This window comes from Heptranchias perlo, chromosome 2 (genome assembly GCF_035084215.1).
Source record: "Heptranchias perlo isolate sHepPer1 chromosome 2, sHepPer1.hap1, whole genome shotgun sequence".
Taxonomy (NCBI): Eukaryota; Metazoa; Chordata; class Chondrichthyes; order Hexanchiformes; family Hexanchidae; genus Heptranchias; species Heptranchias perlo.
Genome location: NC_090326.1, coordinates 160470616 through 160497202, shown reverse-complemented (window position 1 = coordinate 160497202; position 26587 = coordinate 160470616). Strand labels below are relative to the sequence as shown.

At 48.7% G+C, this 26587-nt stretch overlaps 1 protein-coding gene across 1 annotated transcript in view; it reads right to left on the bottom strand.

The window, feature by feature from the left end:
- LOC137332486 (vasoactive intestinal polypeptide receptor 1-like) overlaps positions 1 to 26587 on the bottom strand; it is a 101201-nt gene that overhangs the window by 55796 nt on the left and 18818 nt on the right. The window contains exons 3-5 of the mRNA XM_067996377.1: positions 5417 to 5524; positions 3331 to 3432; positions 1390 to 1499 (exon numbers count right to left, since the gene is read on the bottom strand). Of these exons, the coding sequence (XP_067852478.1) occupies positions 1390 to 1499; positions 3331 to 3432; positions 5417 to 5524 (320 nt within the window). The remainder of the gene's footprint in view (positions 1 to 1389; positions 1500 to 3330; positions 3433 to 5416; positions 5525 to 26587) is intronic.

Below are 26587 nucleotides of genomic sequence, written 5' to 3'. Positions count from 1 at the left end.
GGAAATGGGATTAGAGAGCAGGGAAATGGGATTAGAGTAGAGAGCAGGGAAATGGGATTAGAGTAGAGAGCAGGGAAATGGGATTAGAGAGCAGGGAAATGGGATTAGAGAGCAGGGAGATGGGATTAGAGTGGATCAGGGAGATGGGATTAGAGTAGAGAGCAGGGAGATGGGATTAGAGAGCAGGGAGATGGGATTAGAGTGGATCAGGGAGATGGGATTAGAGTAGAGAGCAGGGAGATGGGATTAGAGTGGATCAGGGAGATGGGATTAGAGTAGAGAGCAGGGAAATGGGATTAGAGTAGAGAGCAGGGAAATGGGATTAGAGAGCAGGGAAACGGGATTAGAGAGCAGGGAGATGGGATTAGAGTGGATCAGGGAGATGGGATTAGAGTAGAGAGCAGGGAGATGGGATTAGAGTGGATCAGGGAGATGGGATTAGAGTAGAGAGCAGGGAAATGGGATTAGAGTAGAGAGCAGGGAAATGGGATTAGAGTAGAGAGCAGGGAAATGGGATTAGAGAGCAGGGAGATGGGATTAGAGAGCAGGGAAATGGGATTGGAGTAGAGAGCAGGGAGATGGGATTCGAGTAGAGAGCAGGGGGGTGGGATTAGAGTAGAGAGCAGGGAGATGGGATTAGAGTAGAGAGCAGGGAGATGGGATTCGAGTAGAGAGCAGGGGGGTGGGATTAGAGAGCAGGGAGATGGGATTAGAGAGCAGGGAGATGGGATTAGAGTAGAGAGCAGGGAGATGGGATTCGAGTAGAGAGCAGGGGGGTGGGATTAGAGTAGAGAGCAGGGAGATGGGATTCGAGTAGAGAGCAGGGGGGTGGGATTAGAGTAGAGAGCAGGGAAATAGGATTAAAGAGCAGGGAGATGGGATTAGAGAGCAGGGAGATGGGATTAGAGAGCAGGGAGATGGGATTAGAGTAGAAAGCAGGGAGATGGGATTAGAGTAGAGAGCAAGGAAATGGGATTAGAGAGCAGGGAGATGGGATTAGAGAGCAGGGAGATGGGATTAGAGAGCAGGGAGATGGGATTAGAGTAGAAAGCAGGGAGATGGGATTAGAGAGCAGAGAGATGGGATTAGTGAGCAGGGAGCAGGGAAATGGGATTAGAGAGCAGAGAGATGGGATTAGTGAGCAGGGAGCAGGGAAATGGGATTAGAGAGCAGAGAGCAGGGATTAGTGTAGAGCAGGTAATTGGGATTAGATCGGTCCAGTGTGCAGCCAATACCAGCCCCAGGGGTGAAATCGACACTTCTGTGCTGTAATGTCTGTGATTCTAAACTCTTCTGATTCTGTTCTTCCATTGTTCTTGCCCAGATTTCACTAACTATATCTGTATAATAAAGACTGTGGTTTCTTGAATAACATGTGTTAACACACACCAGATCGATGTCAGATTCTTGAGAAGAAATGTTCAGAAATTCACAAGCTACTTTGAAGGGGGGCATAAATTTACTCCACCCCTGTTCTGTACAGTTTCGGTATATAATCCCTGCAAAATACAAAGAAGAACAAACTGTGTTAAGTATACAACAACACCGAGGTTCAAATTGCCCTGGGGAAGGTACAAAGGTAAGGATCAAATATGATTTTAGGTATAGATTTTTGATTTTTCATATGTAATGATTTTTGCACAGACAGGGATTGTGTTCCCTTGAATGTAGAAGATTAAGGGGTGATCTAATTGAGGTGTTTAAGATGATTAAAGGATTTGATAGGGTACATAGAGAGAAACTATTTCCTCTGGTGGGGGGAGTCCAGAACAAGGGGGCGTAACCTTAAAATTAGAGCCAGGCCGTTCAGGGGTGATGTCAGGGAGCCCCTCTTCACACGAAGGGGAGTGGAAATCTAGAACTCTCTCCCCCAAAAAGCTGTTGAGGCTGGGGGTCAATTGAAAATGTCAAAACTGAGATTGATAGATTTTTGTTAGGCGAGGGTATTAAGGATTACAGAACCAAGGCGGGTAAGATGGAGTTAAGATACAAGTCAGCCATGTTGGAATTGAATGGTGGAGCAGGCTCGAGGGGCTGAATGGCCTGCTCCTATGTTTCTATGTACATGGAATACAACAGTGAACAGAATACAGTTTTCCAGTGAGATAAATCTATTTCCTAAAACGCCTCACACTATGACAGGCATCCCTATCACTATTATAGGCTAAACTCACTTAACAGATTAACTATCCCTGAGCTAACCATCATATTTTACAGGCTCATTATGCTGATACCTGGGCCTGGGTTCTCTGAATCTCCTTGCTTGACGAGAGAGCAAGATCTCTCCGTGTCTCTCACTATTTCAGACAGTCCCTCCAGAGGGCGCGAGCAAGAGGGAAATCTGTCTTCTGACCCCATCCTCATCTCATGGTGTCGAGGATTGGTCCACTAAGCTGCCAGTCAAAGTTACTGCCTTGAACGAACTCCCACCCTCTTGGTGTGGAAGTTTGCAGTACCAGGCTTGTCGACTCAGCTCAAGCCACCGGCTAGGCTTAATGAATGATATCTCCTTCTATCATACTGGCATGAAATACCGAGGACCAAGCATTAACGACTGCACTCTCTCAAAATCTAATATAGTACGCAAATGTAAACAGTCTAAGATGGCTGGCCTATCTGGTATTCTACCTCCGACCCATCCTAATCCATATTCGAAATGGCTTGTGGATCTCTGGGAGTTAACCCTTTGTAAGCTGAATTTGACCTGCTATCAACAGCATGCAGAGGGGTCGGTTTTGGGTTTTGGCGACCGATTGGCAGCGCGTGCCAGCCTGTCGCTCGCACTTGAAGCCAAGAGGCGGCAGTGTTTGTAACCGCGGCCTCATTAACATCAAACCACTCCTACTCCACCTGGCCCCACAAAATTAGTATCAACGTTACCTTGACTGGGCCTCTTCTCTATCGCCTGTGGAAATGATTGGAAAGAAAGAACGAACTCCCATTTATACAGCACCTTTCACAACCTCAGGATGTCCCAAAGCGCTTTACAGCCAATGAAGTACTTTTGAAGTGTGATCACTGTTGTAATGTAGGAAACGCAGCAGCCAATTTACGCACAGCAAGATCCCACAAACGACAATGTGATAATGACCAGATCATCTGCTTCTTTTAATGGTGTTCTTTGAGGGATAAATATTGGCTGGGACACAATGACAAATGCAAGTGGCATTTACATAGTGCCATTAAACGTAATAAAACATCCCAAGGCGCTTCACAGGAACAAAATTTGATACCGAGCCACATAAAAGAGATAGTGGGCCAGAAATGGGGCAGAGCGATGAGGCAATGCTCACCGCAGCTCCTGCGAGTCTAATTAACGAAAATACTTACTGCGGGCTCTGTGGTGTCCAATTGCTTGAAATTGAACTTTAAATAAAATGTGCGCTATCGACCCAGCCTCTGAGCAGCGTGAGTTGACGCGGCTGGAAAAGTCTGTGAGAGAAGAAGACACGCCCACAAAATCTGTCAGGAAGAGAAGTCCCACCCACAGATTCAGGCTGCATTGCTCAAGCAGGCAAGCAGACTTCATTCATTTAAAGTTAGTAATCTGGATGTCATTGTAAATAATAAATTTTTTTTTATATATAAAAAGCCAAAGAAATAATTGAATTAAATTAAAGAGACAGGAGGGAAAAGTAAAAAAAGGATTTTTTTTTATTTTAAACTTTTTTTAATGACCAAAAACTATTAAAATAAGGAGTAATATGAGACTCCACATTTTTAAAGTTAATTTTTAATTGTTTGGAAGTCATTAAGACTGACCGTGCTTTTAAAACTTAGTTTAGACCTGTATTTTTAAGTGTACCTGTTTGGTGACGTAATTAGTTACTTTCCAGCTGGGCAGATAAGCAAGTTGGCGCTTTTTCAATCATTTCCCTGATTGCAGCGTGCGATGGCCCTTTAATTCGAAGCTGTCATATCGCCAGCGAACCACTAGGAGCAAGCTCTGGATTTCCGCGTTTCACTGCGCGTGTGCGAACGCGGGAACTTGCTCCTTCAATACGCCACTAAAAACGGAGAGTGCTGATGAGCTCCTCTGTTATTTCGGGAGCGATTTCTGGCCCAACAGGACAGGTTGGTCAAACAGGTAGGTTTTAAAAAGCGTCTTAAAGGAGGAGAGACAGGTAGCTAGGCGGAGAGGTTTAGGGAGGGAATTCCAGAGCCAAGAGCCTAGGCAGCTGAGGGCACAGCCACCAATGGCGGAGCAATGAAAGGATGTGAAAAGTGCTATATAAATGCAAGGTGGTTAAAAAGACATGCAGGATACTTTCCTTTATTAGCCGAGGCATAAAAGCAGGGAGGTTATGCTAGAACTGTATAAAACATTGGTTAGGCCACAGCTTGAGTACTGTGTACAGTTCTGGTCACCACATTACAGGAAAGATGTGATTGCACTAGAGAGGGTACAGAGGAGATTTACGAGGATGTTGCCAGGACTGGAGAATTTTAGCTATGAGGAAAGATTGGATAGGCTGGGGTTGTTTTCTTTGGAACAAAAGAGGCTGAGGGGAGATTTAATTGAGGTGTATAAAATTATGACGGGACTAGAGAGAGTGGATAGGGAGGATCTATTTCCCTTAACAGAGGGGTCAGTGACCAGGGGGCATAGATTTAAAGTAATTGGTGGAAGGATTGGACGGGAGTTGAGGGGAATTTTTTTCACCCAGAGGGTGGTGGGGGTCTGGAACTCACTGCCTGAAAGGGTGGTAGAGGCAGAAACCCTCAACTCATTTAAAAAGTACTTGGATGTGCACCTGAAGTGCCATAACCTACAGGGATACGGACCAAGTGCTGGAAAGTGGGATTAAGCTGGATAGCTCTTCTTTGGCTGGCATGGACACGATGGGCCGAATGGCCTCCTCGTGTGTCGTAACTTTCTATGATTCTAAGAGCTTCCTTTCATCCTATACTACAAAGGACCAAAATGGAAATGAAAAGGAATGTTCCAGCACAATCTCATCTTTCGTGACTGGGAGCACATTAGTTGCGAAAGAGAAAGAGGTTTAGAGAAATTGTTTTGACGCAAAGGTTATTGGAATATGGAATACATTACCACAATGGGCCACTGAAGCTCTGTCAATCACAACATTTAAATGGAAGTTAAATAAACAGGGCAACTGAAATATTACAGGAAAAAGAGAAACAGGCAAAAAATTGGATTGCAGAATATTGTTCCGGTGCGGAGCTGGCACTGGCACGATGGGCTGAATCATGGAATCATACAGCACAGAAGGAGGCCAGTCGGCCCATCGAGCCTGTGGCAGCTCGTTTGAAAGAGCTGTCCAATCAGTGCCACTCTTTCCCCATTGCCCTACAAACGTTTTTCCTTTTGTGCTGAAAGTTTGACAATTCGTCGCAAACATAATGAGACGAGTTTTAATTCTCGGTAACAGTCGCGAAAGAAGAAAGTGTTTACCTTTCTTAGCTAAAAGAGGATCCAAAAAACTGGGACAAGTCCTGTTGACCACTTCTCCGACGGCGGCTGCAGGCCAGCAGATCATGGCATTCCATTGCCACGGGCAACCTGCACAGAAGGAAGCAGATAAAACACAAACAGAGCATCAATGTACAGAGGACATGTCTCTTTTTTTGAATGATAGCGTGTGAGCATTTATAGACGTTCCCTTACTTCAATGAACTCCAACGCATCATCAAGACGACCACAACAACAACGCGCATTTATATAGCGCCTTTAACGTAGTAAAACATCCCGAGGCACATCACAGGAGCGATTATCAAACAAAATTTGATACCGAGCTATGTAAGCAGATAATAGGGCAGGTGACCAAAAGCTTCGTCAAAGAGGTAGGTTTTAAGGAGCATTAAAGAAGGAAAGAGAGGCCGAGAGGTTTAGGGAGGGAATTCCAGAGCTTAGGGCCTAGACAGCTGAAGGCACGGCCGCCAATGGTGGAGCGATGGAATTGGGGAAGTGCAGAGATCTCAGAGGATTCGTTGGGCTGGAGGAAGTTACAGAGATAGGGAGAGTTGAGGCCGTGGAGTGATTTGAAAACAATGATGAGAAAATAGTGCCTCACCACATTGTCAAGACATCTCGAGGCCCTTCACATAGTGGGTTACTTTTGGAGCTTAATGGCTGTAATGTAGGCAAACACAATAGCTATTCAGTACCAAGAAATATCCCATAAACAACAGTGCATTGAAATGAATGACCAGTTAATCTGTTTTTTTTGGTGAGGGAGGAATGTTGGCCAAGATACAAGAAGAAATCTGTGCTCTTCACTTGGTGCCATGGGATCTTTAACATTGAACGAAACAGGCAAATGGGGCCTCGGTTTAGTGTCTCAAAGGACGCACAGCTCCTCTAATCATGCCGTACTCCTTTAGTATTGGTCCAGCCAGAGTACGTAGTACTGAGGCCGTGCTGCAGGGGTTCAAGCTCCACTGAAAGACTTAACCACAGTGAAGTGTCAGCCTAGATTCTGTGCTTAGTTCTGGAGTTGGGCTTCAACTGACCTGGAGATAAGTGTAGATGCTGTGGATAACTTAGATGCTGAGAGGTTGTTTCCCCCTGACTGGAGAGTCTAGAACTAGGGGGCATAGTCTCAGGATAAGGGGTCGACCATTTAAGACTGAGATGAGGAGGAATTTCTTCACTCAGAGGGTTGTGAATCTTTGGAATTCTCTACCCCAGAGGGCTGAGGATGCTGAGTCGTTGAGTATATTCAAGGCTGAGATCGATAGATTTTTGGACTCTAGGGGAATCAAGGGATATGGGGATCAGGCAGGAAAGTGGAGCTGAGGTCGAAGATCAGCCATGATCTTATTGAATGGTGGAGCAGGCTCGAGGGGCCGTATGGCCTACTCCTATTGCTTATGTTTCTTAATGTGGAGCACTAGGTTTGGCCGCGGCACTGTACTGCACCAGCTGTCTGATGGCATTCAGCCAAGTTACGGGGGCAGAGCTGCGTGCTCACCTGTAGGCTTCCCAGCGATGTGAAAGGCATCACTTTAACAAGCAAACTTGGTTGATAACGGCAGATCTTTGAAAGCAAAAGCTCTTCATAAAGTCCTGCAGGCTCTCCACTAGAGTAGGATTATGTCTTGACAATCACTAGCCCAGCGGAAAGCTGAGATCGTGGCCAACGATGAGAATGAATCGCCCGTGTGCAAATGTCCTATGATTTTTTTTTGAGTGCAAAGTTTCCCTTGGAAAATCACTGGCCTTATGGACAGGCAGCTTCAGAAAAGGTTGCTAATGGATTGAGATCATAGAATCATTGAATCTTACAGCACAGAAGGAGACCATTTGGCCCATCGTGCCTGTGCCAGCCCTTTGAAAGAGCTATCTAATTAGTCCCACTCCCATGCTCTTTCCCCACAGCCCTGCAAATTTTTTCCAATTCCCTTTTGAAAGTTGTTATTGAATGTGTTTCTATCACCCTTTCAGGCAGTGCATTCCAGATCATAACAACTCGTTGCGTAAAGAGATTTCTCCTCATCTCCTCCCTGGTTCTTTTTGCCAATTATCTTAAATCTGTGCGCTCTGGTTACCGACCCTTCTGCCAGTGGAAACAGTTACTCCCTATTTACTCCATCAAAACCTTTTATAAGATGCTTTACGAGGTTTTCCAAAGGCTTTTAGAATTTTTGTCATCCTATTGGGACACTCCCCTTTAATTGGCCCCATCCCTTTAAATCTGCCTCAATCACAATTATCCTCTCCCACTACTGGTCTCCTCCCCAGATCCATCTAATTCTACACTTGTTGCAGTGAATAGTTGTGCAAATGAGCTCACGCCAGTGAATTGAGTGCCATTCACACTTGACCTTTCAGGGGCGATTTGCTCCAGCTTGTAACCAGTTAGAACTGACTTTGACCTGGAGTCCAATGTTGTCCCTCTTATATTTGGCAATAGCTTGCTGGGAAAAAAAAGGACTTCTTCGGTTTGCCAAATCACATTCAGCAACACCGTCATTTCTTCCGTAATCCCACGTCACAAAATAAATTCAAATGAAGGAAGCCCTTTGGTCCATTTGATCTTATCCTCCCACTCCAACATATAACTCTTTCTTGGATGACCCCAGTGCCCCGGTCTCAAACATCCTTCCTGGCTAACTCGTTCCAACAATTGATCACCCTCAGCGTAAATAACTTCCTGGCATTTATCTTAAATTTATCCTTCACAACCCAGAAGTTGTGACCCTCTTGTCATTAGATAGAATTGACAGCACAGAAACAGGCCTTTCGACCCAATTAGTCTATGCCGGTGTTTATGCTCCACACGAGCCTCCTCCCACCTACTGTATCCAACCCTATCTGCATATCCTTCGAGTCCTTTCTCCCTCATTTACTTATCTAGCTTCCCCTTAAAGGCATCCATGCTATTTGCCTCAACTACTCCTTGTGGTAGCAAGTTCCTCATTCTAAGCACTCTCTGGATATTGATATGAATAATAATGAACAAATAACATTTCAACAAAAACAGATACTTAAAATGTTAAAAGCAGGGATAAAACCATAATCAATGCTGAATATGAATGAAAAGAAGCCAAAAGACCTTGTTGATCCATGGCTCAGTTGGTGGCATTCTTACCTCTCAGGTCAGAAGGTTGTGGGTTTAAGCCCCACTCCAGACACTTTAAGCCCATAATCTAGGCTAACACTCCAGTGCAGAATTTGAGGGAGTGCTGTGCTGTCTTTTGGATGAAATGGATTGGAGTGTCAGTCACGTAGAGAACTAAATAAATCATTAAAGAGGGCGTGTACAACGAGAACAAATAAACCCTTTTTTTTTTCAGACTTCCATTTATCAAATGGACCCAGGATTTACTGGTCTTCATCAGAACCATGACATCTTAAGGGAGGGTACCATGGTCCAATGAGAAGCAGTACTTGCACAAATTGCTGTTCAGTATATCATGGGCCAGGGCCTGTGATATCCTAACCTGCAACCCCTACGAGTGGTGCTCCTTGCTGGGAGTGCCTGATCAGGGAATCATCCCTCTTATCTCCAATAGTCTTCCCTTCCTCCAACAATACACCACCGGGAATTTCCTCCCAATCGGCCACCGTAATTCCAGTGGGAACCCCATCTACATGTCCATCTGGGGTTTTTGTTGATATTACTGTTGTAGTTACAACAGCCGATTAGGAGAAGCCCCAGGGAAATTCCAGTGCAGACCTCTATAACATAAGCTTGCTGTCCTTCAATCTCTACTTCTTAATTTACCTCATCTTCTCACCTATTCTTTTTAACCTTGGTGGTGTCCAGCACTGTGGGCCTTGGGGTCTGTCGGCTGGGTTCCTCGATTTAGCCAAAAACAAAAATGATAAGATGTTTTACCCGATGGAGGTAAACCTTTAAAATAAAGCCCGATTTAAAATTAGGAGTGATAGTTACGCTGCAGTAGGGATCTGTTTGGATCGCCAGACTCAATGTTTGGAGATCGCTGAGATAGATCCAGCTGACAGAGAGAAGCAGAGCCAACAAAAAAACTCAGTAAGAGCCACCACTGCTACCGTTCATTGCTCCTACTGCCGCTCCCAAACCCAAACCCAGCATGGCCATCAGCCTTCTGAGAAGTATAGGATGGTAGATGGTCGACTGAGCAGGCTCAACATTAAAGGCTATTCTATTCAGTCCAGCATCATGAACTGAATGGCCGACAGAATGGACTTTCCATTCCATTGGCCATTCAAGCAAGTTGATCGGACCACAGAAATAGGGCCAGTCATTGAAGAAATAAATACAAGGAAACACAGTGAGTTTGGTTCAGGTGGATTTTCAAAAAGCTCAGGGGACACAAAGTAAAGGGTAGGCATAAAAATAAGTAGAAATAGAGGGAAAGAAATACACCCTAAATGGTAGCATTTATTAAAGAAGCAGAGGGATCTTGGTTTGCAGATATACAGGTCGTCAAAGATGGCAACACAAATCGTTAGGGCCATAAAAAGGCTAAAACAGAATCCTTGGTTTTGTATCTACATAGTATTACTTAGAATTTATAGCACAGTATCAGGCCATTTGGCCCAACTGGTCAATGGCGGTGTTTATGCTCCACATGAGCCACTGTGCTTCATCTCACCCTATCAGCATATCCTTCTGTTCCAGCATATCCTTCTAAAACAGGTTATCTGCTCATTATTGCATTGCTGTTTGTGGGATCTTGCTGTGCACAAATTGGCTGTCGCGTTTCGTACATTACAACAGTGACTACACTTCAAAAAAAGTACTTCATTGGCTGTAAAGCTCTTGGGGACGTCCTGAGATTGTGAAAGGCGCTATATAAATGCAAGTCTTTCTTTCTTTTTCCTTTCTCCCTCATATACTTATCTAACTTCCCCTTAAATGCATCTATGTATCTAAATCTATAGAATACAAAAGCAAGGAGGTAACGTCGAACTTGGATAAGACTGTAGTTAGGCCACAGTTGGGCTATTGTGCACTGTTTTGGGCATTTCATTATGGAAGGATATAAAAGCAATGGAAAAAGTGCAGCATAGATTTTAGCTACGATATTACCTAGTGTAACAATATTGAAAATGGGAAAAACTTGACATGTTTTTCTTAAAGCTACTAACCACCATCTCTGCAGGCTGTGCTGTGTATTTTGCTGAGTGTGCGGCTATTTTGCTGAATTGTAAACTGTTAACCTTTGACTAGTGACTGACCTGTGTCACCCTCCTTGCTAGACACAGCAGCCACGTGGTGATAGAGGAACAATGACCCAAAACGCAGAACAATAATCCAAAGAAACCAATAAGACCAGGACCTGGACAAGATAGCTAGACAGTGTAACCTTGAAAAGGGTATGTTGGTTAAATGAGTAATGGTAAAATATGCTGACCATCTGATAGTCTTTGAAAAACAACTTTGTCAAGCTATAAGGGTCTTATGAGTGTTGTTCCATATATGGTGTGAGTTTCCTGCCAAAGTGGGGCATAAATACCCAACTCCTTTTGAGCTCAGGGCAGAGGAATCAGCGAAGACCACCGGCGGGCGGAAGAACACTTAGCTGTCTGAAGATGAGACCGCAGTCAGAAGGACACCTGACTGTGAGAAGGCTGCCTCACTGTGGGAAAACTCGAAACAACCACGTCGCCAACTTAATTACGACCTCTGCCCAGAGGTCAAACGGGGTAATAATGTTTTGATGTTTGTTGTCACCTCCGAATCTGTTACAATTGGCGAGCCAGCCAGGAGGGGATAATCAACGTTTTGTGTTGATGTAGAATCAAACACCTAAAGGAAAAATGTTTAAAATGTGACAGACATAATTTGATCACAAAAGACACAAATTGTTCAACTTCCAGAAGTGACGTTTCATTTAGTATAACTGATCATGGCAAGTGTCCATGAAATGTTAGAAAAGAAACAGAAAAAGAAACTAATTGGGTCCACTCTCTCTCTCTCTCTCTCGCTCCTCCTTTTATCGCTGATCCCTCGCTCCACTCTCTCTCCTCTCTCGCTCCTCCTTTTATCGCTGATCCCGCGCTCTCTCTCTTTCCGCTTTCTCTCCTCCTTTTATCGCTGATCCCGCGCTCTCTCTCTTTCCGCTTTCTCTCCTCCTTTTATCGCTGATCCTGCGCTCCGCTATCTCCTCTCTTGCTCCTCCTTTTATCGCTGATCCTGTGCTCCGCTATCTCCTCTCTCGCTCCTCCTTTTATCACTGATCCTGCGCTCCGCTATCTCCTCTCTTGCTCCTCCTTTTATCGCTGATCCTGTGCTCTGCTATCTCCTCTCTTGCTCCTCCTTTTATCACTGATCCTGCGCTCCGCTCTCTCTCCCTCTTAAGGGTGAGGAACACATTAGACAATTAAAGGAGGAAAATAGGAATCAGTTAGTGGAAATTAAGAGACAGTCAGAGGAAAGAGACAGGGAAATTAAGAGACAGTCAGAGGAAAGAGACAGGGAAATTAAGAGACAGTCAGAGGAAAGAGACAGGGAAATTAAGAGACAGTCAGAGGAAAATGAAAGGTTGAAAGAATGTCTGACCGATGTCCTTACGATGCTGGAGAGCTCGCTGTTGGTGGCTAAGATTGCAACAGCGCAGAGACTTCAGGGTCAGAAAATATTACAAGAGAGAGCTGGAAGTTGCAGAAGTCAAAGAATCATTTCAGCAAACCCAAAGCGTGTTACAGAGTAAAAGACCAGAAGGGAGAGAGGTAGTCGGAGAGGTTCTAGAAAGTGAATGGAGAAAGAGACGAGAACGCCCGACTGGTTCCGCAGTGCCCCCACTCCGTTCACCACCCCCTCCACTCCGTTCACCACCCCCTCCTCTCCGTTCACCACCCCCTCCTCTCCGTTCACCACCCCCTCCTCTCCGTTCACCACCCCCTCCTCTCCGTTCACCACCCCCTCCACTCCGTTCACCACCCCCTCCTCTCCGTTCACCACCCCCTCCTCTCCGTTCACCACCCCCTCCACTCCGTTCACCACCCCTCCACTCCGTTCACCACCCCCTCCACTCCGTTCACCACCCCCTCCACTCCGTTCACCACCCCCCTCCTCTCCATTCACCACCCCCTCCTCTCCGTTCACCACCCCCTCCTCTCCATTCACCACCCCCTCCTCTCCATTCACCACCCCCTCCACTCCGTTCACCACCCCCTCCTCTCCATTCACCACCCCCTCCACTCCGTTCACCACCCCCCCCACTCCGTTCACCACCCCCTCCTCTCCGTTCACCACCCCCTCCTCTCCGTTCACCACCCCCTCCTCTCCGTTCACCACCCCCTCCTCTCCGTTCACCACCCCCTCCTCTCCGTTCACCACCCCCTCCTCTCCGTTCACCACCCCCCTCCTCTCCGTTCACCACCCCCCTCCACTCCATTCACCACCCCCTCCACTCCGTTCACCACCCCCTCCACTCCGTTCACCACCCCCTCCACTCCGTTCACCACCCCCTCCACTCCATTCACCACCCCCTCCACTCCGTTCACCACCCCCTCCACTCCGTTCACCACCCCCTCCTCTCCGTTCACCACCCCCCTCCTCTCCGTTCACCACCCCCCTCCACTCCATTCACCACCCCCTCCACTCCATTCACCACCCCCTCCACTCCGTTCACCACCCCCTCCACTCCGTTCACCACCCCCCCACTCCGTTCACCTCAACCCCCCCTCTCCGTTCACCTCAACCCCCCCTCTCCGTTCACCTCAACCCCCCCACTCCGTTCACCACAACCCCCCCACTCCGTTCACCTCAACCCCCCCACTCCGTTCACCACAACCCCCCCCACTCCGTTCACCTCAACCCCCTCTCCGTTCCCCACCCCCTCCTCTCCGTTCCCCACCCCCTCCTCTCCGTTCCCCACCCCCCCCTCTCCGTTCACCACCCCCCTCACCTCTCTGTTCACCACACCCCCCTCTCCAATCCCCACCCCCCTCTCCGTTCACCACCCCCTCCTCTCCGTTCACCACCCCCTCCTCTCCGTTCACCACCCCCCTCTCCGTTCCCCACCCCCTCCTCTCCCCCTCTCCGTTCCCCACCCCCTCTCCGTTCCCCACCCCCTCCTCTCCCCCTCTCCAATCCCCATCCCCCTCTCCGTTCACCACCCCCTCCTCTCCGTTCACCACCCCCCTCTCCGTTCCCCACCCCCTCCTCTCCCCCTCTCCATTCCCCACCCCCCTCTCCGTTCACCACCCCCTCCTCTCCGTTCACCACCCCCCTCTCCGTTCCCCACCCCCTCCTCTCCCCCTCTCCATTCCCCACCCCCCTCTCCGTTCACCACCCCCCCTCTCCGTTCACCACCCCCCTCTCCGTTCACGACACCCCTCTCCGTTCCCCACCCGCTCCTCTCCCCCTCTCCGTTCCCCACCCCCCTCTCCGTTCACCACCACCCTCTCCGTTCCCCACCCCCTCCTCTCCGTTCACCACACCCCCCTCTCCGTTCCCCACCCCCCTCTCCGTTCACCACACCCCCCTCTCCGTTCACCACCCCCTCCTCTCCGTTTCCCACCCCCCTCTCCGTTCCCCACCCCCTCCTCTCCGTTCCCCACCCCCTCCTCTCCGTTCCCCACCCCCCTCTCCGTTCCCCACCCCCTCCTCTCCGTTCACCACACCCCCTCCTCTCCGTTCACCACACCCCCCTCTCCGTTCCCCACCCCCCTCTCCGTTCACCACCCCCTCCTCTCCGTTCACCACCCCCTCCTCTCCGTTCACCACCCCCCTCTCCGTTCACCACCCCCCCCTCTCCGTTCTCCACCCCCCTCTCCGTTCCCCACCCCCCTCTCCGTTCACCACCCCCCCCTCTCCCTTCCCCACCCCCCTCTCCGTTCCCCACCCCCCTCTCCGTTCACCACCCCCTCTCCGTTCACCACCCCCCCTCTCCGTTCCCCACCCCCCTCTCCGTTCACCACCCCCCCCTCTCCCTTCCCCACCCCCCTCTCCCTTCCCCACCCCCCTCTCCGTTCCCCACCCCCCTCTCCGTTCACCACCCCCCCCTCTCCGTTCCCCACCCCCCTCTCCGTTCACCACCCCCCCCTCTCCGTTCCCCACCACCCTCTCCGTTCACCACACCCTCCTCTCCGTTCCCCACCCCCCTCTCCGTTCACCACCCCCCCCTCTCCGTTCACCACCCCCTCCTCTCCGTTCACCACACCCTCCTCTCCGTTCCCCACCCCCCTCTCCGTTCACCACCCCCCTCTCCGTTCACCACCCCCTCCTCTCCGTTCACCACCCCCCCCTCTCCGTTCCCCACCCCCCTCTCCGTTCACCACCCCCCCCTCTCCGTTCCCCACCCCCCTCTCCGTTCACCACACCCTCCTCTCCGTTCCCACCCCCCTCTCCGTTCCCCACTCCCCTCTCCGTTCACCACCCCCTCCTCTCCGTTCACCACCCCCTCCTCTCCGTTCCCCACCCCCCTCTCCGTTCACCACTCCCCTCTCCGTTCACCACCCCCTCCTCTCCGTTCACCACCCACTCCTCTCCGTTCCCCACCCCCCTCTCCGTTCCCCACTCCCCTCTCCGTTCACCACCCCCTCCTCTCCGTTCCCCACTCCCCTCTCCGTTCACCACCCCCTCCTCTCCGTTCACCACCCCCCTCTCCGTTCCCCACCCCCCTCCTCTCCGTTCCCACACCCTCCTCTCCGTTCCCACCCCCCTCTCCGTTCCCCACTCCCCTCTCCGTTCACCACCCCCTCCTCTCCGTTCCCCACCCCCTCCTCTCCGTTCACCACCCCCTCCTCTCCGTTCCCCACCCCCCTCTCCGTTCCCCACCCCCTCCTCTCCGTTCACCACCCCCTCCTCTCCGTTCCCCACCCCCCCTCTCCGTTCACCACCCCCCTCTCCGTTCACCACACCCTCCTCTCCGTTCCCCACCCCCCTCTCCGTTCACCACCCCCCTCTCCGTTCACCACCCCCCCTCTCCGTTCCCCACCCCCCTCTCCGTTCACCACCCCCCTCTCCGTTCACCACCCCCCCCCTCTCCGTTCCCCACCCCCCTCTCCGTTCACCACCCCCTCCTCTCCGTTCCCACACCCTCCTCTCCGTTCCCACCCCCCTCTCCGTTCACCACCCCCCCCTCTCCGTTCTCCACCCCCCTCTCCGTTCACCACCCCCCTCTCCGTTCACCACCCCCCCCTCTCCGTTCCCCACCCCCCTCTCCGTTCACCACCCCCTCCTCTCCGTTCCCACACCCTCCTCTCCGTTCCCACCCCCCTCTCCGTTCACCACCCCCCCCTCTCCGTTCACCACCCCCCCCTCTCCGTTCCCCACCCCCCTCTCCGTTCCCCACTCCCCTCTCCGTTCACCACCCCCTCCTCTCCGTTCACCACCCCCTCCTCTCCGTTCCCCACCCCCCTCTCCGTTCACCACCCCCCTCTCCGTTCACCACCCCCTCCTCTCCGTTCCCCACCCCCTCTCCGTTCCCCACCCCCCTCTCCGTTCACCACCCCCCTCTCCGTTCACCATCCCTCCCCTCTCCGTTCACCACACCCCTCCTCTCCGTTCACCACCCCCCTCTCCGTTCACCACCCCCCCCTCTCTGTTCACCACACCCTCCTCTCCGTTCACCACCCCCCCTCTCCGTTCACCACCCCCCTCTCCGTTCACCACCCCCCTCTCCGTTCACCACCCCCCCCTCTCCGTTCCCCACCCCCCTCTCCGTTCCCCACCCCCCTCCTCTCCGTTCCCCACTCCCCTCTCCGTTCACCATCCCCTCCTCTCCGTTCCCCACCCCCCTCTCCGTTCCCCACCCCCCTCTCCGTTCACCATCCCTCCCCTCTCCGTTCACCATCCCTCCCCTCTCCGTTCACCACACCCCTCCTCTCCGTTCACCACCCCCCTCTCCGTTCACCATCCCTCCCCTCTCCGTTCACCACACCCCTCCTCTCCGTTCACCATCCCTCCCCTCTCCGTTCACCACACCCCTCCTCTCCGTTCACCACACCCCCCTCTCCGTTCACCACCCCCCCCTCTCCGTTCCCCACCCCCCTCTCCGTTCCCCACCCCCCTCCTCTCCGTTCCCCACTCCCCTCTCCGTTCACCACCCCCTCCTCTCCGTTCCCCACCCCCCTCTCCGTTCCCCACCCCCCTCTCCGTTCACCATCCCTCCCCTCTCCGTTCACCATCCCTCCCCTCTCCGTTCACCACACCCCTCCTCTCCGTTCACCACCCCCCTCTCCGTTCACCATCCCTCCCCTCTCCGTTCACCACACCCCTCCTCTCCGTTCACCACACCCCTCCTCTCCGTTCACCACACCCCCCTCTCCGTTCACCACCCCCCCCTCTCCGTTCCCCACCCCCCTCTCCGTTCCCCACTCCCCTCTCCGTTCACCACCCCCTCCTCTCCGTTCACCACCCCCTCCTCTCCGTTCCCCACCCCCCTCTCCGTTCACCACCCCCCTCTCCGTTCACCACCCCCCTCTCCGTTCACCATCCCTCCCCTCTCCGTTCACCACACCCCTCCTCTCCGTTCACCACACCCCTCCTCTCCGTTCACCACACCCCCCTCTCCGTTCACCACACCCCTCCTCTCCGTTCACCACACCCCCCTCTCCGTTCACCACACCCCCCTCTCCGTTCACCACACACCATCCTTCCAGCAACGGAGGAGTCGGAGAAAACTTTTAAACAGGAGAGCCGATACAATCCTGATAAATCGTCATTCCCACATGAGATTTTAAATTGGTACATAATTGAGTCAAGTAGGAAACATCAGGGTTTGAAAATTCAGATGAGAGATAAAGAATAGATGATTTAAAACAAGGGGAAAAGGTGAATGGGGAAGATTCCGTCTCTTCCACTGTTACGAGCTACTGGATTTTTCTTCAGTTTTTAGTGTACTGTCTCTTTAACTATATTGCACACTACAGCATGCAGGCTGCACCTGGCTCCATTTCTTCCTTATTCACAAATCCGAAGCAGCGTTCACCCTTTGTAGTCCCGGTCGTTTAATATAAGCATTTCAAATCGTTGTGTTATCTAAGCATAGTACCACTGTTAAATGTGCAAGAAGTTGTCAAAAGAGTCTGGAGAATTATTATACAGTTACGGGACTATGTCCTATTTTATGTCTGTGAGATTTGAGATCGAAATCGATTGTTTTCTTTTCAATTCTAGAAAGTTTCTTTAAATTTAGTTGAAATCTGTCTGACTATGGAGCTGCTGTGATGAAGCTGGCTCCGCCTTCTTTTCAGTCAGTACTGCAAAGAAGTTTTAAAGTCATGTTGCCTTACACAGAGTTAGCTCCATGTTTGGGACGACTTTGACCTTGTGGGCCTACAGCCATTCAACGGGGGAAGTTAGTCGTTAGCAAAGTACAGAGCGTCCAAGACCACGGACAGTTGAGACGTCAGGTCAAGATTGTCTCCAAAGAAACTGGAGCAGGAAGAAATAATTCTTTGTGTTTTCTCCACAGATGGACAATGTGATATTAATTACATTTATTATCGGGGAGTATAATATGACAGGAACTTAGAAACTGTAAAATGTGCCTAAGTGAATTACATCCAATTTACAGAACTGTAAGAAATGCCCACAAGAGATGTGCAGATAAAATGGGAATGAGAGGTAGCAAGTGATAGATAACATAACAAAGGTAGAAACTAGAGCAGAGGAGCGTATCTTCAGGACATAACAATGACAGTCGGACACCATGGGATGGGTAGGTGCGATAACAGGGATATTCGGAACAGGAATGTCAATTTGGAATTGGGTAGATGTTGAGACTATAAAGAAGCAGACGCATCATTATGAACATACGTGGGCCAAACTGGTCGATGCACCAATCCGAAACGCAATAAATGAGCTAGCGCAGGAAGAACACTATACCGTATATAACATGCACAATTTGGCAAGTTTTTCACTCAGACACAGGATAAAATGTTTTTTTTCTTTATTCGTTCATGGGATGTGGGCATCGCTGGCAAGGCCAGCATTTATTGCCCATCCCTAGTTGCCCTTGAGAAGGTGGTGGTGAGCCACTTTCTTGAACCACTGCAGTCCGTGTGGTGAAGGTTCTCCCACGGTGCTGTTAGGAAGGGAGTCCAGGATTTTGACCCAGTGACGATGAAGGAACGGCGATATATTTCCAAGTCGGGATGGTGTGTGACTTGGAGGGGAACATGCAGGTGGTGTTGTTCCCACGGGCCTGCTGCTCTTGTCCTTCTAGGTGGTAGAGGTCGTGGGTTTGGGAGGTGCTGTCGAAGAAGCCTTGGTGAGTTGCTGCAGTGCCTCCTGTGGATGGTACACACTGCAGCCACTGTGCGCAGGTGGTGAAGGGAGTGAATGTTTAGGGTGGTGGTGCGGGTGCCAATCAAGCTGGCTACTTTGTCCTGGATGGTGTTGAGCTTCTTAAGTGTTGTTGGAGCTGCACTCATCCAGGCAAGTGGAGAGTATTCCATCACACTCCTGACTTGTGCCTTGTAGATGGTGGAAAGGCTTTGGAGTGTCAGAAGGTGAGTCACTCGCCACAGAATACCCAGCCTCTGACCTGCTCTTGTAGCCACAGTATTTATGTGGCTGGTCCAGTTAAGTTTCTGGTCAACTATGACCTCCAGGATGTTGATGGTGGGGGATTCGGAGATGGTAATGCTGTTGAATGTCAAGGGGAGGTGGTTAGACTCTCTCTTGTTGGAGATGGTCATTGCCTGGCACTTGTCTGGCGCGAATGTTACTTGCCATTTATCAGCCCAAGCCTGGATGTTGTCCAGGTCTTGCTGCATGCGGGCACAGACTGTTTCATTATTTGAGGGGTTGCGAATGGAACTGAACACTGTGCAATCATCAGTGAACATCCCCATTTCTGACCTTATGATGGAGGGAAGGTCATTGATGATGCAGCTGAAGATGGTTGGGCCATCAATGAGATGATATACAAGGGAAATGAGCGAGCAAAGGGAATGGACGGGTAACCAGTTGTGCGGCATATGGAGCATATGTGCTTTCGTTTATTGATCAAACACTGAGGTTTTTGATGCGAGGTGAAGTTCCGAATATGTTAAGAGATTACGACCGTCCGTTGGTATTCTAAGGGAAATAGTGAAACAAATGTGAGGTTTGAAGTTCCACCTGAATCAACAATCTGCAATCTGGGGGAACGCTCCTATTCACCCAATGGCCCAAGTTAGGGATAAGGATAGACCTCGATTTTTACCCTATCGCCACCTATCGCAGCTGTTACGACCCAAGTATTTACCGAATTGGCAGAACCACATTCTGTGAGATATTTAGAGGGAGATGCAAAGGCTAAACCCGCCTTAGTCAACGGTGTATGACAGGAAAACTGCATCATAGAAGGTGCCCAATTAGGATTGTTGTGTTAAATGGGGGAACCGATACCTCGGGTGATGTGAATGTTTCCCTGCACGCATGCCTGAGTGCAGACGGTGAGGACAGTTATCTAAAATTGAGACTAAAACTTTAAAATGGGAGGTGCAGGAAAAGATGCAAAGAAACTTGTGGTGACGCAAACACAAGAACCTTGTAATCATTTGCAATTCGAGATTATTCCTGCTCTGTTCAATTTTTCCTTCTGTATCTTTTGTTTTCTGATTTATGTAATTGAATGTATGTAGATTTTTATCATGCTAACAGAAATGGTACACAGTTTTACTAAGCGCAATTGGGAAGAGATTTAGGTGAACTCACAGAGATAATGGGAGCATGATAAAACAATGAGCAATAGAGGGATTACTTAAAGGAATGAATAGGCAGACGGGGGATGTTGTATCAGAATAAGGGGTGTTCCCGGTTTTAATAGAACGACTGGCAGAGAGACAGATATGGGATATTGGCAATCATTCAGAATAACAAAGACTATGGAATAACTGATCTCAAAGGCAATTATGTATGGAGTGTTTTTACAATGTTCGGGTTCAAAAGGGGATTAAATGTTACAGATGTGATCACTTTGGAGAGGGTGCAGAGGAGATTCACCAGGATGTTACCAGGGCTGGAGCGCTTCAGCTATGAAGAGAGACTGGGAAGATTGGGTTTGTTTTCCTTGGAGCAGAGGAGGCTGAGGGGGGACATGATTGAGGTGTACAAAATTATGAGGGGCACAGATAGGATGGATACTAAGGAGCTTTTTCCCTTCGTTGAGGGTACTATAACAAGGGGACATAGATTCAAGGTAAAAGGCGGGAGGTTTAGAGGGGATTTGAGAAAGAACTTTTTCACCCAGAGGGTGGTTGGAGTCTGGAACTCACTGCCTGAAAGGGTTGTGGAGGCAGGAACCCTCACAACATTCAAGAAGCATTTGGATGAGCACTTGAAATGCCATAGCATACAAGGCTACGGACCAAATGCTGGAATATGGGATTAGAGTAGACAGGGCTGATGGCCGGCGCGGACACGATGGGCCGAAGGGCCTCTATCCGTGCTGTATAACTCTATGACTCTATGACTCTAAAACAACTGGATCCCAAATTTGATATTGGACAAACAAATGAAAATCTGGAAATCAGATGGGAATGTGGATTGGTGTAAAGTACGAAGACTTGGATTGGTGTGTCATGCCAGGAAGCCTTGCAAACAGAGTGAGATTGTTTCACGACTAATTCCTGTGGTAGTTGCAATACCACTGCTATCTGCTGATGTAAAACCGATGGAAGTATTTAAAGTGGAATCGATGGGCTTGTTGGAGGACGATACAGAAGGAATTGTAAATCATCCAAAGATTGAAGATATCAATAAAGGGGAAAAGAAGGGTTCTGGATTGCACCAAACACTTTGTTCTGTTCTTGGAAAAGTGGATCCTGGTTGTGCAGATGTGACGTTTTACAAAGTGAACTGTCAGCTTGTGTTTTGACTCTGGATGAAGAATCCCCTAATTATATTATTGAATTTGAAAAGGACCAATGTTTTTTTATTCAGAGAGATGAAGGTAATGCGTTACAACCAAGAGACACTACACATAAGGCAACACCGTGTGTCCAGTTTGGCAGTTAACATCTTGCTTTGCACCAACTAGAATTACTGAATTGGGGCTAAGATATTGGTGCCTGTCATGGCCACAATGATACAAAAATGCAAGTAAACATTACCCTCCAGACAGAAAGCTGATGAGTGGTTGTAAATTTTGGCAGCGAAAGCATTAAGTGCACTATCAGGAACATTAGATGGAGGTAGGGAGTGTCCACTAACACAGTCAATAGAATGTGTAAGCCCCTCCCATGAGTTCGAACTAGGGTACCATCGGGTCACCCCGGTAACTATAATTGATCATGACATCACCAGACTCAAGGTCTGTGGGGACTTGATGGAGGAAGCATTACAAGCAGTAATTCGTTTCGGGCACCCCATCCCCCCATTATCGTTCAGTCTTGAGAGTGTCTTGGATAGGAGTGTTACTTCTCAGAAACATCTGGTCAAAATGCATCAGGATAACAAGGAAAGGTATACAAACCCTTTGGGCTAATTCATGGTGGGGAAATGTCTATTATGATGGTGAATCCCCATGAGCAAGTTGTAGGCTTTCCTGATCATACAAGTCCTGGTTACCATATCCCTAATGGTATTTACCTGCTGGGTCCGCAGGTGGGTCTCCAAGTTAAAACAGAATGTGCGTCATTCCAGACCATTTCCCCATTGGACTAGATTGATTAAATAAGTGAAGGGTCGAAGACTTAGTCTTCTCTCCCTCAAGGTGGGGAATCTGTAAGAATATTGGAAATGGGAAAAACTTGACATCTTTTTCTTAAAGCTACTAACCACCATGCTCTGCAGGCTGTGCTGTGTATTTTGCTGAGTGTGCGGCTATTTTGCTAAATTGTAAACTGTTAACCTTTGACCAGTGACTGACCCGTGTCACCCTCCTTGCTAGACATAGCAGCTATATGATAAAAGGGGAACAATGACCCAAAAAGACCAGGACCTTGATGAGATAGCTGGACAGTGCTACGTTGTAAAGGAACTTGTGGTTAAATGAGTAATGGTAAAACATGCTGACTATCTGATATTCTTTGAAAAACAACTTTGTTAAGCTATAAGAGTCTTATGAGTGTTGTTCCATATATGGTGCGAGTTTCCTGCCAAGTGGGAGATAAATAGAATCCAGAAGACATAGATTTAAGGTGATTGGCAAAAAAACAAAAGGCAACATAAGGAAAAACTTTTTTACACGGCAAGTGGTTAGGATCTGGAATGCACTGCCCGAGGCGGTGATGGAGGCAGATTCAATCATGGCCTTCAAAAAGGAATTGGATAAGTACTTGTAGGGAAAAAATTTGCAGGGCTACGGGGAAAGGGCGGGGAAGTGGGACTAGCTGGATTGCGCTTGCAAAGAGCCGGCACGGACTCAACGGGCCAAATGGCCTCCTTCCATGCTGTAACCACTCTATGATTCTATGACTACCTCACTATCGGGAACATGTGAAACGACCACATCGCCAACTTAATTACAACCTCTGCCCAGAGATCAAACGGGGTAATATTGCTTTGATCTTTGTTGTCTAAACATTGATTACCAATTGGTGTCTCCTCCGAATCTGTTACACTAGGGGTTGTGAAGGGATAACAAGGGATAAAGGCATATTAGATTTTGTGATGAGTAACAAACCAGAATTAGTTAACAATCTGACTGTAAGGGAACATCTTGCGAAAAGTGACCATAATATTTGATACTGGGTTTGAGAGGGAGAAGCAAGAGTAAGAAACCAAGGTTTTAAACATGAGTGAGGGATGAGAAATACATTGACCATGGTAAACTGAGCTGTTAATTGGTAAACCTACAGACAAACAGCAGTATTCAACGTGGTTAAATCTTAATCGCCCTCTGAGCGAGAAAAGACCATTTATTTCAAAAGGTGTCCATATATGAATTTATATAGTACTTTATCACTTCTCCCAGAAACATCTAAACCACTTCACATACAGAAAATTGCTTTGTACTGCAATGCAAAGACGACGGCCATTTTGTGCACAGCAAAATCCCACAGAGAACAAAGCGATAAATGACTAAATCAATCTATTTTTGGTCGGTGTTAGCTGAGAGAGGGATGGTGGCCAGGTGAACTCCATGGGCTTCTCCAAATAGTGACCACGGATTCTTTAACAACCACTTGAACTGTCAGAACAGGGCCTTGGTTTAACATCTCATCCATAGCACCTGCACCGTTACTACACTGGACTATCAGCCCAGGTTATTTGCTTAAGTCATGGAGTGGGTCTTGAAGCCATAACGTTCGGACCCAGAAGTGAGAGCGCTCCCGAATGAGCCACACTGACTATTTATCACCAGGGTTCTGATGAAGAGTTTACACCTGAAACCTGAATTTTCTTTTTACAGATCCTGACAGACCTTCTAAAGATTACCAGAATGTTCCATTCCTTTATATTTTGTATTTCCAACACTGGCACTCTTTATTAATGATAATTCTATCATCAACCTATCCTTTCCCGCCCAGTCTCTTCAGCCTCTACCATCCTCTGTTGATCCCTGCTTTAGGGACACTAATTTCCTTCGCTACGTGTGTCAGCCGTGATTCAGCAGGTAGCACTCTCGCCTCAGACAGAAGGTTGTGGGTTCAAGTCTCACTTCGGGGACTTAAGCGCATAGTCTAGGCTGCCGCTCCAACGCAGTACTGAGGGAGCGCTGCACTGTCGTCTTTCGGATGGGGCGATAAACCAAGGCCTTGTCTGCCCTCTCGGGTGGGTATAAAGGATCCCCGGCACTATTTTGAAGGGGAGTTCTCCCTGGCATTCTGGCCAGTATTTATCCCTCAACCAATACCTAAAAACAGATTATCTGGCCATTATCACATGGTTCGTGGGATCTTGCTGTGCGCAAATTGACTGCTGCATTTCCTACATTACAACAGTGACCACACTTCAAACGTACTTCATTGGCTGCAAAGCACTTTGGGAGATCCTGAGGACATGAAAGGCGCTATATATTCCAATGTGGTGCAAGAGTAATTAGCTAGGGAAGAGTAGAATATTTAATTCCAAAGCCAACTGGGCAACAGTCGATATGTTTGGACATATCAGGGCCTACATGCCAAAATCCTTTCTCCAATCATTCTGTGAAAGCTAATGTGGTTAATTTAATTTTGCGGACTAATGTAATTTGGAATGAATTATGATCATGAATGGACCTGGAGCTGTTCATTCCCAATTAGAAGCTAATGTTTAGGAGAACCACTGGGGTTGCTGATGGTCATGATGTTCGAAACATGATATTATCAGGAACAGTCTTGGAGTGATATAATTATTACACTGATGCTCATTGGACACTCGGCACTCCTGCAATCCTCTTTCAAATACCAATGTGTCCTGACGCTATTGGTTTTGTTTTTGTTTTTCAACCGAGGGACCAGCACAGAAACCCACGCTGTAGAGTCTCCAATTCTAGCTGCTTAGATATCTTCACCTGGCTGCAGGCTGTCCGTTTGTCCAACATGGGGTGACTCTCTCTCCCCGTAAGGTCTCATCCCACTCAACCAAGCCCAAAGAGCTTAGACCAAGGTTGGCCGAGCCAAAACTTAGCAAGCATAGGATCAAGAGGAGGCCATTCAGCCCCTCGAGCCTGTTCCGCCATTCAATTAGATCATGGCTGATCGGTACCTCAACTCCATCTACCCGCCATGGCTCCATATGCCTTAATACCCTTATCCAACAAAAGTCTAGCGAGCTCAGTCTTGAATATTCCAATTGACCCCCAGCATTCACAGCCTTTTGGGGGAAGTGAGTTCCAGATTTCCACTCCCCTTTGTGTGAAAAAATGCTTCTCGAGGTCACTCCTGAAAGACTTCAATCTAAGTTTATGGTTATGCCCCCTTGTTCTGGATTCCCCCACCAGAGGAAATAATTTCTCTCTATCTACCCTATCAAACCCTTTTATCATTTTAAACACCTTGATTAGATCACCCCTTAACCTTCTAAACTCGGGGGAATACAAGCCAAGTTTATGCAACCTGTCCTCACCTGTCCTAAGAAAGGAATGGAAAGATAACGTAGGAACATAGGAACAGGAGTAGGCCATTCAGCCCCTTGTGCCTGCTCCGCCATTTGATAAGATCATGGCTGATCTGCGATCTAACTCCATATACCTGCCTGTGGCCCATATCCCTTAATACCTTTGATTGCCAAAAAGCTATCTATCTCAGATTTAAAATTAGCAATTGAGCTAGTATCAATTGCCGTTTGCGAAAGAGAGTTCCAAACTTCTACCACCCTTTGTGTGTAGAAATGTTTGCTAATCTCGCTCCTGAAAGGTCTGGCTCTAATTTTTAGACTGTGCCCCCTACTCCTAGAATCCCCAACCAGCGGAAATAGTTTCTCTCTATCCACCCTATCTGTTCCCCTTAATATCTTATAAACTTCGATCAGATCACCCCTTAACCTTCGAAACTCCAGAGAATACAACCCCAATTTGTGTAATCTCTCCTCGTAACTTAACCCTTGAAGTCCGGGTATCATTCTAGTAAACCTATGCTGCACTCCCTCCAAGGCCAATATGTCCTTCCGAAGGTGCGGTGCCCAGAACTGCTCAGTACTCCAGGTGCGGTCTAACGAAAAGAATTGAAGGATAATGATAGGGTGAGCTGAAGTAAATAGAGTGGGAGGAGGCTCGTGTGGAGCATCAACACCGGCATAGGTCGGTTGGGCCGAATGGCCTGATTCTGGGTGGTAAATTCTATGTAACCCATTAAGCTCCAGTGTCATTCTGGTGAATCTGTGCCGTACCCCCTCCAAGGCCAATATATCCTTCCTGAGGTTTGGTGCCCATGTGTGAGTTGGAATTTCCATGCGGGTTCCCGATCATCTGCCATTTCTCCGAGGTTTTCGCCAATATTCCACCAGTTACGATCGGGAAATTGCAGGCATGTGCATTTAATTAGCTGGAACTGTGCAGGTTACCAGTATAGGTCGCTGGTAAGCTGCCTGCTGTGTGTTCAGCTAAGAGCATCCTACCAGTTGGGGTGTTGGCTTGCAGAGTTACCTGGAGGTGAGTGGGCAGAATCCCAGCACCATGTTGCAGGTCTATTCTTCCATGTTCCATTCTTTGGGCCAAATCGTGTCCAAATGACATAGCATCATAGTATCATGGTATGTTACAGTACAGAAGGAGGCCATTCAGCCCATCATGCCAGAGCTATCCAATTAGTCCCCATAGCCCTGTAAATATTTTTCCTTCAAGTATTTAGCCAATTCTTGTCCGCACTTCGATATGTACACGA